The sequence below is a fragment of the Porites lutea genome, chromosome 10, assembly GCF_958299795.1.
Source record: "Porites lutea chromosome 10, jaPorLute2.1, whole genome shotgun sequence".
NCBI lineage: Eukaryota > Metazoa > Cnidaria > Anthozoa > Scleractinia > Poritidae > Porites > Porites lutea.
In genome coordinates this window covers 11880024-11897523 of record NC_133210.1, presented here as the reverse complement: position 1 = coordinate 11897523, position 17500 = coordinate 11880024, and the positions used below count along the sequence as shown (strand labels likewise).

The 17500-nt window shown below is 40.1% G+C and overlaps 2 protein-coding genes and 1 pseudogene across 2 annotated transcripts in view; 1 reads left to right on the top strand and 2 right to left on the bottom strand.

Moving 5' to 3' along the window:
• The window catches only part of LOC140949510 (D-inositol 3-phosphate glycosyltransferase-like), a 172579-nt gene that overhangs the window by 17596 nt on the left and 137483 nt on the right, over positions 1-17500 (bottom strand). The gene's annotated exons all lie outside the window — the stretch shown is intronic.
• LOC140951139 (uncharacterized) overlaps positions 10235-17500 on the bottom strand; it is a 51896-nt gene continuing 44630 nt past the window's right edge. The window contains exon 4 of the mRNA XM_073400354.1: positions 10235-12236. Coding sequence (XP_073256455.1) covers positions 11470-12236 — 767 coding nt within the window. The 3' untranslated portion in view covers positions 10235-11469. The remainder of the gene's footprint in view (positions 12237-17500) is intronic.
• Positions 16150-17500, top strand: part of LOC140950708 (uncharacterized) — a 2586-nt pseudogene continuing 1235 nt past the window's right edge.

Here is a 17500-nt window from a genome sequence, read left to right as displayed (position 1 = left end):
TGCTTATGTTACGCTACTTAGTACTACGGGATATAAAGTACAAAAGTATTCGTCTCGGATTCATATGGTCTCCCTGGCCGCAAAACAACATAACAAACTTATACAATTTCCGGTTTGTGCTAAAGTTGGTGTGCTTTTCACCTTAGATATTCTGTCACGGGCTTGCGAGAAGCACATCCGAAATCGATTTTGTCCTTAGGAGTTTCGATTTTGGAGTGTTACATAGCCAATAATGTTATGGCATGTTTCAGTGCATAGCGGTGTTTTCTGCCTAAGACTGACAGAGCTAGGGCTCCGATTTCCGTAGCCTACTTTGATCGAGTCGCTTTATTTTCTGATTTTAACCATTTATTTGAGTTACTGGACCAGGTTTTGCACCCTATACCAGTAGTGCCTTTTATATATTGGAATTAAGCTCAAAAAACATTTTAAAAACGCTCACTGCGAATCTTATGAACAATTTTCATGTCGGAAGCGCATGTTTCCCATACAAAGCCTTGGAGTAGAATGCGAAGTTTGTCTGAGACACGCGGGGGGTCTAAGGTGACAAAACCTATTTTTTGTAAGCGCCAGTTTTTAAAATCGGCTGCATGAGCCCGAGGAGCGCTGCATTTCGCATCGATTCTGCCCAGCTCCACTTCGCCATGATGCGTAATCTGACTGTTATCCTACGAGATTCGAATCTTAGAGCTTAGCGACCGTGTCATATCGACAAAACGTCACTCTCGCGAGGTAGGGTCGTTACTTTTGCCCGATCGACGGTGTCGGTTTGCGATATTTCGCAATATTTCGCATGATCATGATTTTTTGGGCATGTGTTAACTGGACTGGATTGGTAAAACATGAACTGAATTAATAAAACATGGAGTGATAAAACATGGATTAATAAAACATGGAGTGATATAACATGGAGAGATGGATAAATAACATAAAATACAGTCAACATAAGCAAATACATGACTTCTTGTTCTGCTCACTTTTCAAAAGCAGTAAACTATTGATTCTAATGAACCAATGAGTCAAATTTTCAAATATTATTTTTGTTTTATGATGCAGGTCCGCTAACAACGCTCTCGTGAAACTAAAAACAACAACACCGGCAAAAAGTAACAGGGTCGTAACATGGTATATGGGCTCAGGGCTCAAAGCCCAAAATATGACTGGGATCAGGGCTCAGAGGAAAGGGCTCAGGGCTCAGAAGAATGGGATCAGGGATCACCAGGCTTTTGAGCCCAAATCAGGGATCAGATTTATTACACGGTCTAAAAATCTCTTCTCACAATTTTTTTCTGCACAATAAGGTTTGTGTCCATAGAATTTCCTGTCAAGGTACATTTATACCTATTCTTGCTTCCGGCTGACGGGAGTTCCTGTCATACGAAGTCCTGGTTGTTTGACGAAAACATGGTGTCATATTCTTAATCTATACGGTAATTGTTGAGGGCACCGTAATTTGAATCTCAAGTCACTTTTCTCGCTTTGTAACGCAACTCCTCAACGCGCTGTCAACGCCAGAAGGCAGAAAAAGCGATTTATACATATCTAAATTTTGGCGAGAAATGGGGAAGAAGAAAAACGACCAACAGAAATTCTGTAACAGACAAAGGTACGTAAGTACTTCCTCGACTGATTTACTCCTGGCAAGGGTCCAAGGATAGAGTTTGTCGGCCGATCAAACATAACAATACCGCCAGGACAATAGACAAACCGATTCATTGAAAGTGGAATTTACTGTATAGGTCCCGATTGCCTCATCGCCTCGAGCAAGTCACAAGGCGACTTTAAATCGAAGTTCGTATTTTTTGATCAGTAACTTAACTCTTAAAAGTACTTAAATAATTAGAATGGACGTCAAAAGTAGAATACAAAAGTGCAATGAATTCGCGCGCTTTGTTGCAAAATACATGCTTTCTCGCAAATTGATAAATCTGCTCTAACTGCATGGAGTTTTAGGGTTATCTCGAACTCTGATGAGAAACCGAGATCAGTTCACCTACCAGCACTACTATTGGGCCGGGAAAGTAAAGGACACATTCCATTATTGTATAACTGACAAATGCTTGTACGATAAATAGCCTGAAATTACAGTGTAGAATTAGTGAAAATAAGTGGAACACCAAAGACTTACCTCGGTGAAATAAAAGTAACAAAGCCTTTATAGTTTATTTTCTTTAGTTTTTTTTTCTAAAATAAACGGTTGAATTGGTGAAAGGAATGTTGCATGGTGTAAGTAGCTGAGTCTGCAGGAATTTAATATATTATAGCACTCAGCATGAAGGGTCACCAGTAAGGGGCCCACTATTTGATTTTTGAGCCGGGTATGGGTTTTTTTTTTAATGCAAGATTTTTTCAGACCTCGTTCGTGCAGTGGCTATTTTGTTTTGCACAAGATTTACAGACCTTAGTGACAATATTGATCTACAAGAATTTTTTTCGGCCCTTTGGGCTATTTGGCCTCGGCTTATGTAACGGTTGGCCCCGAAAGGTATCACCACCTTAGATGTGGAACCTGAATTTTTTAGTGGAGAGAGAACACCCGCTCTGAACGACTACGCATCGCGGCGGCCCAGCTGCCTTTTACAATCAATAGAGAGGCTCTACCAATCCTCTTTATCTTTTAAACCGGTCCTCAAAGCCATTACGCACAGAGAAAGCTGGGTCCAAAGGCACTGGAATGGCTTCGAAAGTCGCACGGCAGGAGTAAATCTTAAGGAGGATATGGACGAGGAAACGAGCGCGACGGGAAAGGAGCGATAAAGGAAGGCATTGCAAAGCTTTGCGAAAGAATTCGGACGGGGTGTACGAAGCAACGAACGAGAGGGAAGACCAAAGAAAGAGCTGGTACACTTCCACTTGCTCTGAGTATGTTCAGAAGGAATGCGTCGGCACATGGAGAAGTCGATCTGCTGAAAGAGGTTCAAGGGAGTGAAGGAAAAACTAAAGTTCAAGACGCAGCCCGAAGAATATGAGACTATCTATTCAAAAGGCGACGTAGTTGCTCTCAAGCACAATTACCAGAGGTATATCAGTCCTTTCTTCTTGCAGTTCTTTTAAAAGATCTCTACCATAACAGTGAAGCATTCCTGGAAGATCACATGGGTCTCAGATGGCTGGAACAGTCAGAAGGATATTCTCTTGTATACCAGGCTGGGTACCGTGACGATAGAAATTCACCCAAGTGTATCATCGGGAAAGTTCAAATAATAAAGATGGAAACAATTTCTGTTTGAGCTGCCTTGAAGAGCAACGCATTGCATTAATATTGCTCCAGGGGTCAGTTGAATCAAATGAGTCACCAGCGTCAGGTGGTGACGAAGAGAAAGGGGAGCAAGCTAAGGTGGACAACTTTTCAGGGCTAATTAGATTTGAAGCTGGAAGGAGAAGATCTGGAAGACCTACAACCAGATATGTCTGCTGACAATCTACAGTGGTTATTAAGCCAGGAAAAGCCATTGATGGGCTTGACACAGAAAAGCGGTTAAACTGTAGAACCTGTGGCTCGCATCATTTAATTTTTCTACTTCATGTAAAACAGGTATTTTGCTATTTGTAATTGATCGTGATCCTCACCGTAACACACAGGGTTAAAGTGGAAATTCACATGAGACTACACTCTAATAACATCAACAGGGATAGCAGAATAGAAAGTCCAGAAGCTTGGTTGCCCTTAATCAAGAAACACAGCAATAGGAGATCCGTACGACAGTGGACCAGTGAGGCAAAAGCTCATACAAACAGGGGCACCCAACGAGAATATAGTTCAAAACCACTTAAACGTAGCATTGTTAAACGGTAGATATATAGGTATATTTTTATCCCCTAAAAATTTTCCATCTGTTCGGATTTCCTAGCGGAAAGTCTAGTGATCCGAAAATTATAGGGATCAAAACTTACCTTTTCGAAAATTTCAGCCAGAAAAAAGGCTCCCGAAAATTCTAGGTGACCTTTTTAGGGTAAAAATCCGTTAAAAATGGGCAATTGTACCATTTTTTAGATGTTCGAAAATCCTATTAGAGGCAGGCAAACACAATATTTTACAACAAATATTTTCCGAAAACTGACGTTGGGTGCCCCTGATACAAACAACTGAGTAAGAAATGCACCAATCTCAGCGGCTAATAATCGACCAACCAGAACCAGAGCTTGGAGTCATATAAGTTCACGTGTGACTAGGCGACGAAGAGTAGCAAGGCAAGGCCTTTAAGTGTCGCTTTTTCTAATGAACACTTGAAGTGCGTAGTTGAAACGTCGCGATCTACATCATTAAGTGACTGAATCACGAGACAAACGACTACACTTTATTAACATCAATATTGTAGACCAGTAACACGGCCGACGTGAAATTTTTGGTTGCAAGAGTCTCTTTGGAAATAAAACATTTGTGACCCACACCGATCGGACATTGATTAACTGGACAAGTTATCCGAGCAAGCAGATGTTCGTACGGGACAGGAATTGGAAAGCTAGGGGAAGACCTTAGTTCAGAAGTACCTTACAGTGACGTTAATTCAACCGGGAACCAACCAGCGTTAGCTGTGTTTGCTGTTGGACTAAAAATCAGGGCTCGAACTTAACTTTTGAACTTAATAGTCATATGGCTAGTACATGCTCGGGCTTTACTAGCCATAAACGTGTTTCTACTAGTCTAGGCACTTCAGTACAGCATAAAATGAAAAAAATGTCAAAAATCCTGTTGTTATCAAACGTTAATAAAAATTGCATCTTGTCTTGTATGTTTAGTTACAATACAATAATAAATTTTACTGAACTCTACAAACAAGAACCAACAGCACTTGTGCTGTTCTGCAATTTAAAGTCCAATATTTGGTTTGCTTCAACATTGTATGTGAGCCATAGAAAGTCTTTCAGCCAAGTCCGTTCAAATTTTCGTTTTGATGAAGATTTACATGTAGACGTGCTGCCTCCAGCAGAATCATCGCTTGCTCTCTTTAGACATTTGAAAATCACGCGTGGACTGTGATCGTAGATTTGCATTCAAGATGGCGGACATTTGCTTTTTGGGCTAGCTTTGCATCATGGGTACTGCTTGGCCCATGCTCCCTGGTCATACAAAATTTCAAGATGGCAGCGAATAAACGCGAAACTGAAAACCGAATTAACAAATATTATTCTTATGTAGAATTACTTTCTTTCTTTTATTCATGCCAGTTGTTAATGGGGGAATGAAATAAGAGGTTACTAGAAAGTGTGGGTCAACTGGGAAAATGTTGAAAACATTTCAAGGCTTATGTTGTTTACAGGGGCGAAAATTGACTAGCCAAGATGGCTAGTAAATGAGCTAAATCCACTAGCCAAAAATCAAAATCTACTGGTATTTGGCTAGTAGACCACCCCCAAGTTCGAGCCCTGTAAAAATGTATTTATTCAAATTTTGAATACAATGCTTTCTTGTGATTGGCTGATAAACCTCTGGGTGGCCTTGCTCGTATGAGTAACACTGAGAATAAACCTTGTAAATACTCTTGATGAACGTCACATCTGAAAAACTCAAGATTCCGTCGCAAGATCTTTCAAGATGTACGATACTAAAAGGGAAGTGGACTACTTTTGATGTATAAATTAACATTAACTTACATTCTGTATCTTACTAAAGCTCCCATGCAAGAAAATGAGGTTTTATTATTTGTCTAGTATCACCAAACATTAAATTTAAAGTGTTTTAAATAGAATAATGCACAAAAAGGGGTTGACTCATATTGTCTTTAAATCTCTCTGACTGACAGAACCTACAACTTGCACTAAAAATTAAAAAGCTAATGTTTTTCTCATCAGCCCATTTGAGCATGTTCTATATAAACGAAGTTGTCTACCTTAAAATTTGTGTAAAAACACGGATGGGATCAATTTTTTTATTAGGGCTCAGGGATCAAAATTTTGGGGAAAATGGGGCTCAGGGATCAAAATAACGGCAAGAAAATAGGGATCAATGGGTCCTGGATATACCATGTTACGACCCTGAAAAGTAACGTAAAGTATCGTTATTCAGAAGTGTGACACTTCACAATTTCAAGCACTGGTATAAAACCAATGGCACTCTGAGTAACCTCAACGGACTCGCTTTTTTGAAATTTTTTTTCCTTTCTTCACCATTTTGTCAGCTTTGTTCCCATGGCTGTTCCATGGGTTTGTAAGTAGTTGCTACCGCAGAATTGGAAAAAGTTTTCTGTTAATATATGGTGGAGCATTTCTCTTAGGTACTTAATGGTGGGTATAGGGGCTTTGTCGCCATAAAAATCTTCGTATGCGTGATATACGGTGGCTACGTCGTCTTCGTGTGGTATGTTGGTGTAGAGACTAATAACGTCCATAGAGACTAGGACTGTATTTTTAGGCAATTTTGTACTCTCAATAAAATTCAGGAAGTTTGTGGTATTTTTTAGATACGAGTCTTGTTTCTGCTCTATTGGCTGAAAGAATCGATTTACAAATGCAGATATCCGCTCCGTGAAGCCATCGCACACTAATCATGATTATAGGTCTACTGACAGGCGTAGGTTTGTAAATCTTTGTAAGTGTGTAGAAAATAGCCGTACGCGGAGGATTAGGCGTAAGGGATAGCCTAACCTGTGTGGCGGGCGTTCGAAAGGGGAAGGGAGCTAGGCATAGCTATTTGGCTGTCATATAGTCAATGTGGCCTTCCTGCAGGAGCGACTTCATTAGCTGCTTAATTTTTCTGGTTGTAAAAGTAGGTTGAGTTAACGCAGTCCTGAATAGGACTGTTGTTGATGACAGTGACTGACGTTTCGACAACCTATGCGGTAGTCATCTTCAGAGTCAAATTGAGTTGTATCACGTCAGTTGATGGTATTATACCCTGGTTATTGATCAACTGACGTGATACAACTAGCTTTGACTCTGAAGATGACTACCGCGCAGGTTGTCGAAACGTCAGACACTGTCATCAACAACAGTCATATTCAGGACTACGTTCACCCGGACGATCAAACTCAACCTACTTTTGAAATGACTCCTGGGTTCAAACCTTTCACAGTTTTCTAGTTGTGTTTTCAACCATAGGTTGAGTGAGGGGTTGATAATTGTTTTTCTCATTTAGCACAGCTAAGCCTCCGTTTATCTTACTTCCTCTGCTCATCATGACAGATGTTGTTCCCTTGTCTGCCTTTTTGAGTATAATGGTTTTGTCACGAGACAATTGTTAATTTGAGTGCATGTTGCTCTCCGGGTGTGAGGTCAGGTTTTGGTTTTTAAATTAAATTTCTGCGAGCTCTAACTTCACTTCTTCTAGAAAGGTTTCTAAAGCCACGGAAGGCTGGACTGGTGGAATTCAGTCTGATTTCACGTGAAAAGGATGCGGTGTTTCTAAAACGAAGACCCAAAAACAAAGACCTAAGACCTAAGACCCCATGGACTAAAAAGAAGACCTCATGGACTAAAACGAAGACCCCTTGGACTAAAACGAAGACCCCATGGAATAAAACGAAGACCCCTTTGACTAAAACGACGACCCCATGGATTAAAACGACTGATGCTAATCGCTGAAGGCAATGCCCGCTTCCTTAATTTGTTACGGCGATTTGGAAATGTTGTGGAATTTCCTCGGCAGTATTTAGTTGTGATAATCAAGTCTATCACGTTCCTTTCCTTCAGGTTTCTTTGAAATACTTTGCATGTTTTCAACCACTTTGGAAGTGTTTACGGTGATGATGACGTCAGTCTTATTTAAATTAAAACTTTTTGCAGGGTCAAGGTGAGCCTGCAGTGCAGGCGTATTTTGGGCGGGCGAAAGCTGCCTGTTTATGTTCGTACTGTTGTAACCGGCTTTTTTGTCATGACGGAGGAAGATTAGGGAGTGTAAAAATAGTAACCCTAAGGGTAGGTGCTAGGGCGAAAGAAGGAACTAGGGGAGGGGGAGGGGAGAAAAAATACTGAAGAAGAATGGCCTTGCTTTCCAAGACTGCTTGGAACATAACCTACAATAATCACTAACACTGGAATCAGACAATACTCTCCTTCTCGTAAACAACTAGCAGCTTGCATAATGTACACTAAAGATGTGTTTATTTTTATTTTGTCAGAAGTGAAGGGAGCTTCCGGTACAATAGTTCTTCGGTGTTGATTGGTCGACTTCTCATTTCCGGAACAGAGGTCAAGCACGATAATTAAGAGGTGTTTCTCATTTTCACAGTGTATTTCGGGCAGGCGTTTTCTCTTCTTTCTTCCCGCCCCCTACCCCGCTCCATTTGACTCGCCACATTTTCTCCCCTCTTTTCGAGTCAAGAAAACGCCTGCGCTGCAGGCTATGTCAAGGTGAGAGCTTGTGGTAAAACCATTATGTTGGGATAAAGGTCCCAGGTTCGAGTCTCGTCGGACATGCGTTTTTTTTCCTTGCCTTTTTCCTTCTTTTTCTTTTATTATTATCGTTTTGATCACAATTGTCATAAAAACAACTGTTTAAGCCGTAAAGACGAGTCATTTTTAACAATAGAGGACAGAAAATCGTAACAACGTATAACAGGCCGGTATAAATGAAACAAATAAAACTCGGCATAAAGACAAATAAACCTCGCTTAAATGAAACTTGAAATGTTTACCTTTACTCGGGTAATGTTCTCGATCGAAGGCTTTTTTTTTCTCCATTGATGAGGTAAAAAGTACTAATAAATACTGCGCGAGGATCCTCTCTCCTTGAATTCGTCAATGAGAAATGTCTTCTTGTTATTTCCTCCCTATACTACGTGTTGTCACTGTTTTGTTTTTTAAATGCATTGATACAATTCTTCGACATTTTAGAAAGATGGAGCACGAGGTTATATTTTCTTAACTCATTACACCCGGGATACCGGAATGACACCCAAATCATCCGACATTGAATTTTGAACCATAAAATATTAGAAAGCCAATGGACCCTCTCCTCCCCAAACCCCAACTACGTGCCCAAAACACGTTCGGCGGAAGTCTTCAAGACGAATCCTGTCATAAGCCTTCTTGATTGTCAGGCCTTCCATCGCCACGCTGATGACCTTTGGGCTTGTCACGCCAATACTCTTCACCGAGGGCGCTTTGTAACCAAACGACACACTAGATGACCCTATTTTCAAAGAAACCTGAAGGAAAGGTAAGTGATAGACTTGACTATCACAACTAAATACTGCAGAGGAAATTCCACAACATTCCCAAATCGCCGTAACAAATTACGAGAGCGGGCATTACCCTCAGCGATTAACGTAAGTCGTTTTAGTCGAAGGGGTCTTCGTTTTAGTCCAAGGGGTCTCCGTTTTAGTCTAAGGGGTCTTCGTTTTAGTCCAAGGGGTCTTCGTTTTAGTCCAAGGGGTCTTCGTTTTCGTTTTATTCCATGGGGTCTTCGTTTTAGTCCATGGGGTCTTAGGTCTTCGTTTTAGAAACACCCGAAAAAGATGTGGCTCTCTTTCTTACCGTATAAATATATGTAGTGGAGGGGCATTCGTCTCGCAAAGAGAGCAAAATCTTTTAGGAGTTCGCGCCTGATGTTGGTTTCTGTTGTTACGGGTGTAGGGATAAATTTTAAACCCTGGGAGAGCAAAGCCCGGGAGTAAAGTGATTTGCTCATCTGTTAGTTGTTCGTTTGACAGTTTTTTTATGTGTTGTTTGTGTGACTCAATTGTGTTGTTGTAACGCATTTTCCCTTTGTTTCTATTGCGCTCTTTTCTCTGTCGGTTAAAAGCCGTTTTTTGCTTTCTGAATTGATCTTTTGCTTTTCCAATTTAGTGAGCAATTTCTACCGCGTTGAGTGGACGAGGAGATGACGTTGATGGTGCAATTTCCTGTCACTGTGTCTCTCTCTCTAGGACGCGAGATGCTTCGCTGGCACTGGTCAAAAGACAACATCAATTTTGAGAGTTTGAATAATTAATGAAACTGTCGATGTTATACGAAATACTTTTGTTGTTGGCAAACAAAAGTGACCCTTTTGAGAAAAAGTAAGATAAAATATAACAGCCCTATTTAATTTCTTTTCCGACCGCAAACATTGGGCAGGTGACAGAAATCAGGAGCTACTGGAACATCACTGTACCTAAGTCATGTTTGTCATATTCAGATCCTATGAAACCTAGGAAAAAACTCTTTTCTTACTTGGTCATAAATCCTTGTTATATCACTCCATGTTTTATTAATCCATGTTTTATTAATCCATGTTTTATCACTCCATGTTTTATTAATCCATGTTTTATCACTCCATGTTTTATTAATCCATGTTTTATCACTCCATGTTTTTTTAATCCATGTTTCATCACTCCATGTTTTATTAATCCAGTTCATGTTTTACCAATCCAGTCCAGTCCATGTTTTATCACATGCCGATTTTTTTTCTTAGCGTTGCAGATTTGAATACATGTGATAAAATTCGAACAATTAGGAATCACATGTAATAATGCAAGAAAAGTCTTAAAGTCTACTAGTACAGATAGACAAGCTAGAAGAATTCATATCTTTAAGATTCTTGCATTTATTTGGCAGATAATACACTAATAATTCTAGTATCATTCCGACCAAATGACCTCTGAAGCCCGAACCCACAGGCTGCCTGTGGAAAAACAGATCATCTAGGGTAGACTTACAAAACTGATGAATATAATGAGCTAACAGCCAGGGGGAGGGGGTACTAGACTAATTAATACTTAGGTTTAGGTGAGCCGCTGAAGGTTTGAAATCCTGACCTTGTTTGGAACAAAAAATTCCTAGAACACATTCCCCATTTAGGGCAACACTCTGAATTCACTAGGCTGAAATATATTTTTGCTGATCAGGCTTTTTTTCGGAATTTTACGGTAGCTATTATATTCGTGAAGATTAATGGATTTTTCCATTGCGCCGAAGACTGGCTAGACAAAACGCCACACAGCTCGTAACACAACTAAACATATATAGTAGCTTGTGTTTTGGGAGCTCAAAACTTATGGTCAAGCTCAATATTGGATAGAGTAGAATCAAATGAACGGTAGCATGGGATGGTGTATAAAGGCTTCCTGTGACTTTTGCACTTCAGGGCCTGAACAAATCAGTTCAAGTCCGTACGCGCCCTCAGCAAATGCGTGCACAGCATATCACGGGGGGTGAATTACTTTCGGGAAGCCAAGTATCAATATTCAGCCTTCATACGGTACTATATAAACGTCTACTCAACTCATTGACCTATTTCATGCGACAGTCATTTTGGCCTGCATATAGAGTTCTATTAACTTTATGTCAGGAAAAGGTACGCATATTAACTCTTCTCAAAACCACTGAGCTAACTCACAGTGAACTGGATTCAACGATTCAAAAAGTGATTCGGACGATGACCTTTAGCCTATCCGTCGACACTGAACAGTCAGCAATTTTCCGGCAATGACATCTGTTTTCCCTAAATTTAGTCTAAGCCGTGCATACATAGGTCTTAGCCTAACCTATAATATTCTGTTAATATACTGTTATTACAACAACACACTTGATTGATCACTTGACCAGTTGCTAAAGAGCATTCAGTTTTTTCCCAGCAGCTTGATTGAAAACTGTATTGATAACAGTGAACACCTGGGAGCTAGTACCCACTTTGACAATGAATCTCGAGTTTCCTTTCTGGTCAGTCGCCATATACAGGTCAGCACTAGGAGTCTCCTGAAAATTTTTCTTCAACCTTGTGACTTCATCTTGAGGAACCTTCAAATTTTCCTTGACAATAACCAAATCTTTAGCTTCGAAAGAAATCGTTCCATATCTTAGCTGTGTTTGCAACACGACAGTTTCATCTAGACCCAGAAGTATAAAGTTTTGCCAGTCGTGTCCATCCTTTTTATTCACTTGGCATGCCAACTGTCCTTTTTCGGTCATCAGAATAAAAAGTTCCCCGTCAAGGGTTTTCGAATTCTTCTTAAAGAGATCATCCTTAATTTCACAAGGTACAACAAAACCAGGCTTCCAATACTGGACATCTTCTGGTCGATTAGTTTGGTCCGAGATGATTCCTTTGCGAATGCGCGTTAATACAAGGACGGTTTTCCCTGAAGGTAAGTAAATCTTGTAATTCCAGGAATGTGGAAATGGCTGTTGTGGAGAGGGATATGACGTCAGAAAGTTGATGAGGTCACCTGGATTCCCTACCAAATTGCCATTCTCAAACCATGCAATATACACTTTTCTGTTGTCGTTAAATGCTTTCTTAATGGCACTTCTGACGAGCGACTTATCTTTCTCTGACTGGAACCAGGGGCAGCATATTGTAATAATAATCCCCTCTACTGAAAGACACACATGAGATAAGAATTTTACTAAAATAAGCACGTCATAAAATGTTTATCACCCATCCCAAGTCACAGAATTGCCCTTAAAAATACGTGGGTAGAATACTTAGTTTTTTGCTTGTGTTTTTTAGTTTTGTTTTTGCATAGGGCTGTGGCACATGTTATGGCACTGCTGATGATCGAATCATCTTGCTCTGCTCATGGTAGAGAATCAGAAGCTTTAATTACCGGAAAATTACACCCGCCATCCCCAAGCCAGTCAACTGTTTTATTTTGTTAAATAAAATTAACCCATTTTCACTGCGTATATACAAACCAGGAAAGCAACGGGGAAGCCTGAAAGAAACATAGATTGCCCCGGCAGGGATTTCGCCTAGAATGCGAAATCCCGAGCAGGCACTCTAGACGTAACCTAGTAACTCGCGCGTATACTAAGGAAAGTACTTAGAGTTGAAATATACAGTCAGTATGCCACAAAAAATCTCGATTTGTTTCAACAGGGGCCGCGAGGAATCGGTAGGTAATGATGACGTTTCTATTGTTCGCGCCCGAAGTACGAGATGGTTCAGGGATGACCAAAGACAGAAAATCCCGAAGGGATCGCTAGGGTAGATTTTGTGACATTTATTGTACAGTCATACTTCGATACTCGTTTGCGTTATGTGTTATCAGTGACATTCTGTAGAGCAGTTGTTTTGAAAGTTATGGACAAAAGACACTCGTTGAGCGCAGATGAAGTTATAAGGTGCGTATAACTGTGTATAATATACTATAAACACTTGGGGAGTTTCAGGGGCATCCAACGAGAATATAGTTCAAAACGAGTTAAACATAGCATTGTTGAACGTATTTTAAAGAGCGACGGTCAGGAAAAATCGACCAAAATCTTAATTTCGTGGGAAGAGTTGAAAAATAAATTTCTTTCATTTTTTGTTCATAGACAGCTTTTAGGTAGATAAGAAACCTAATGTAGGTTGTTCCCGCCAGAAGCCTATTATTTGTGAGAAAAATTAGAAAATCGGGTTTCGATGTCGGAGTCTCAGACTGCCCTAATTTTTAACCTGATATACGCTAACATCAACTTTCCTCGCGTTCGCAAACGAATCCGCATGGAGAAGTTTGGACACTTTCCATGATCAGAAAAATTATTTTCTCTCCACTAGAAGATACTTGCAGGGCAATAGCGAAGCTCGTCGTCCTGAAATAATTCAAAAACGAGAGATAGGTTTTCACGATAACAAAAACTTAAGTTCGTTACCCATTTCGACGGCAATATTTAACATGTGGTATAACTCCAAATCCTCTTAGTGCCATTTGAAAACTGATATTCGAAAACTGATATTCTTACTTTTCTCGAAAGTAAAAGCCTTTTTGCGAGAACAACTTACATAACATTACTTATCTACCTAAAAGGTATTTATGGACAAAAAATGAAGGAAATCGATTTTTCAACCCTTGCCACTCAATGGTCGATTAAAAACGGTGTAGATATAGGCATATCTTTATCCCCTAAAAGGTTTTCATCTGTTCGGATTTCCTAGCTGAAAGTCTAGTGATGCGAATTTAAAATTATAGGGATCTTTCAAAAATTTCAGCCAGAAAAAAGGCTCCCGAAAACTCTAGGTGACCTTTTCAGAGTAAAAATCCGTTAAAAATGGGCAATTATACCATGTTGATGTTGATGTTCGAAAATCCTAAGAGAGGCAGGCAAGCAAGAATTTTACAACAAATGTTCCGACATTTCTAGATCTCAAATTGTTTTCCAAACAAATAATTTCCAAAAATTGTCTTTGGGTGCCCCTGGAGTTTGCCAGACACGAGCTCACAAATCTTTAATTGGAAACCTTGCCAGACACTCTTTCTCTCTCCTTGACCGGAATAAGACTCAGCCCCAAACAAGCAAGACGAGTGGATCAACGGCTAGCTTATCACTAGCAGAACGATGGTCGATTACAGAAATTCGCCGACAATCAAATTCTGTGCTGACTTATTTCCTTCTCACAGATGTCCTTCCGCTATGAAGTTTAAAATAAGACTAGAATGCGCGAGCGTCAATTGATCAAACGTCCTTCTAATTTCTAAGGCTTACTTTCTGGCAATTTAAATGAACTGTATGTAAAAAGTGAAGGAGAACTAGCAACAAGTTCAACTTCTAATTGAATGAGTTTATTTGGAACCAAATAAAAAACTTTACGTCTCTCCTTCCAGTTTCTTTAATGTATGGATTTTTTGGGGAGTGGGGTCGTTTGAGGATTCAAAGGCTTAGAGACTCTCACATGTGAACTTTGAATTATCTTACAATGGTTGACGATCGCATGAGAATCACGAGACGAAACGTAAAATTACTTTTTGGTATTAATCACGAGTTCCTATGATAAGGCCACTCGCAGTAAATTTACTTTAGCCTCGATCGCATTATCTCGCGAAGACCCTTGGTTTTCACATGACGTCACTAAAATTCAAACTACAAAGCTATCGATCCTACTGAGATTTTACTGTCACGATGTATTAGAGCAGCTGAAAACTTATTTTCAAACAAATTTTCGCTTCAAAAGCGTTCTTGGTTTTGTAATAGAGTACGCTTGAATTTTCAAGCTTTTGCGTGACGCGGCATTTACATGACCGCCAAGAGAGGTGTCATGTAGGTAAAAAAATGCCTTTTTTCAGGGAATTTTACTATCTAAACAGTTCATGTATTAGAAAAAGTATGACTTTAATGTTTACGAGTTCCTCGAAGAATAAATTCACGCTTTTGTAGCAAAACTCGGTAACAGATGTTTCTGTTGGTTTCCGTCCGCCATATTGGTGCTCATCTGGATGAGCACCAGCATGGCGTCTCTATACAAATCTCTATAAATTTGGGTAGAACGTTTCTTCGGATATCTCGTAGACGAAATATTCCTCTGACCTGAAATCTGGCGAGGGTCTTTGCATATTTACCTCCTTTCATTTCCCAGATTCTGTATTTTATCTGTCAAATGGTTTTGATTTTTATTTTTGATCTATTTTGAATGGCGTGACACTGAAAACCAGCAATAAGAGGGTGTAATCTTTTGTTAATCCTCTCGGTCTGAAAGCTAACATCAAGCCGAATCTTCGATAGCTGACCCGCTTATCCTTTGAACAAGCAGCTCTCCTTGGGAATTCAACACAACAAACGTTAATTTTATCTCATTTAATTCTTGTTCTTAACTGTTTGCTTTTATGGATAATTGTTGGTATTCACCTGACGTCACTAAAATTCAAACTAAAAAACTATCGATCCTACCGAGATTTTACTTTCACGATGCATTAGAGCAGCTGAAAACTAATTTTCATACAAATTTTCGCTTCAAAAGCGTTCTTGGTTTTGTGATAGAGTACGCTTGAATTTCTAAGCTTTTGCTTGACGCGGCATTTACATGACTGCCAAGAGAGCTGTCATGTAGGTTAAAAAAATGACCTATTTCAGGAAATTTTGCTATCTAAACAGTTCATGTAATAGAAAAAGAATTATTTTAATGTTTATGAGTTTCTCCAAGAATAAATTTACGCTTTTGTAGCAAAACTCGGTAACAGATGTTTCTGTTGGTTTCCGTCCGCCATGTTGGAGCTCATCCAGGTGAGCACCAGCATGGCGTCTCCATACAAATCTCTATAAGTTTGGGTAAAACATTTCTTCGGATATCTCGTATACGAAATAATCCTCTGCCCTGAATCTTAGCGAGGGTCTTTGTACATGTACCTCCTTTCATTTCCCAGATTCTGGACTTTATCTATTGAACGGTTTTAATTTTTATTTTGATCTATTTTGAAGGGCGTGACACTGAAAACCAGCAATACCTCCAACATTCTCATTCTCGGTCATTCCTTTGTGAGGCGTTTACATACATTCCTCACCGAACATCACGATAGGCGTGCCGCTCTCAACATGAACTTGGCTCACGAAAATGTATCTTTTATGGGCATTGGAGGTAGAACCGTCTCTAAAATGCTGTCATTTGATTTAGACAAAATCAAGGTTTTTCAGCTAAAGTTTTTTATTTTAGAACTGGGAACTAATGATTTGTGTGTAGTAGAGCAACGCCCTGAATCTATTGATTCAGATATTGAACATTTAGTTCAAGTCTTCTATGATCACTGTGGAGCAGAATTTATAATGGTATGCCTAGTAATTTACCGGTGTGCTATTCCTCCACAGGTCCTCGATTTCAGGCACAGGGTGGACCTTCTCAATAAATATCTAAAATTGGTCCTCGAACCACTCCCTTACGCTGAAGCTTAAGGGAGGGCTTCAAGGGAGTGCTGCTGTTTTATGCCGAGATGGCGTTCATTTGAACGAAGCGGGCAACTATGCTCTTTATCATAGCTATAGGGAGGCCATATTATTCGCCTTGAAGAAGTAAGCCTTTTTTTCTGAGGCTCTTGGACGGATTCCAACTTGTCTATCCAGTCAAGTGCTCGCGAAGTGCTCTAGCAGAGGCTTACGTAGACAAAAGGGTGGCAGGAAAGAAAGGCTCAACTAAATATCGATACCGCCCTACCTCTGCAGGCGAGAAATCATATGCTCCGTGGGATGGATTGGTGAACCTTTGAAGGTACGGACTCATCCATTGCCTCCACCTGGCCTGCGTCATGCAAGACTTAAAAAGTTGTAGTCCTTCAACGTACAGTGGTTTCAAGATTTGGGTGCTCCGTTTTGGAGTTTTGAGTGCTTCGTTTTTGAGATTTCATCAAGGTGAAAAACCTTTCGGGTGCAATTTCAAACACGTCTGCTTAAATGTGGAAGCGATCACCCAGCCACAAAGTGCAAGTCAGCAAAACCAACGGCTGCCACCTCTTGCACTGTCGCATCCAGTCCAACTACCAACGCCAGTCAAAGTAAATGGATTGCATTTTTACCTAGAGGGCTATCCAACTAAATTGAAGCTATATTTTAAATGGGTTTCAACATGGGTTTTTATTTTTTATTATGTAGCGCCTCACAACCCTCCAGTTGCAAAAATCTTTTATCCGCCACTCAAAACCCTGCAGCCGTTGCCGATAAACTGTCAAAGGAATTAAGTCTAGGTCGGATTGCAGGGCCATTTTTAGAACGACCTTGTCCTTCATTACGCATCTCTCCGCTTGGTTTAATTCCTAAAAAGACGCCAGGAGAATTTCGTCCTATTCACCACCTATCTTTTCCTCATGGTGATTCTATTAACTCTTGTATTCCTAACGATGCCTCCACGGTTAAATATGCCTCAATTGATGATGCGGTTAGACTTATCAGGCGCACA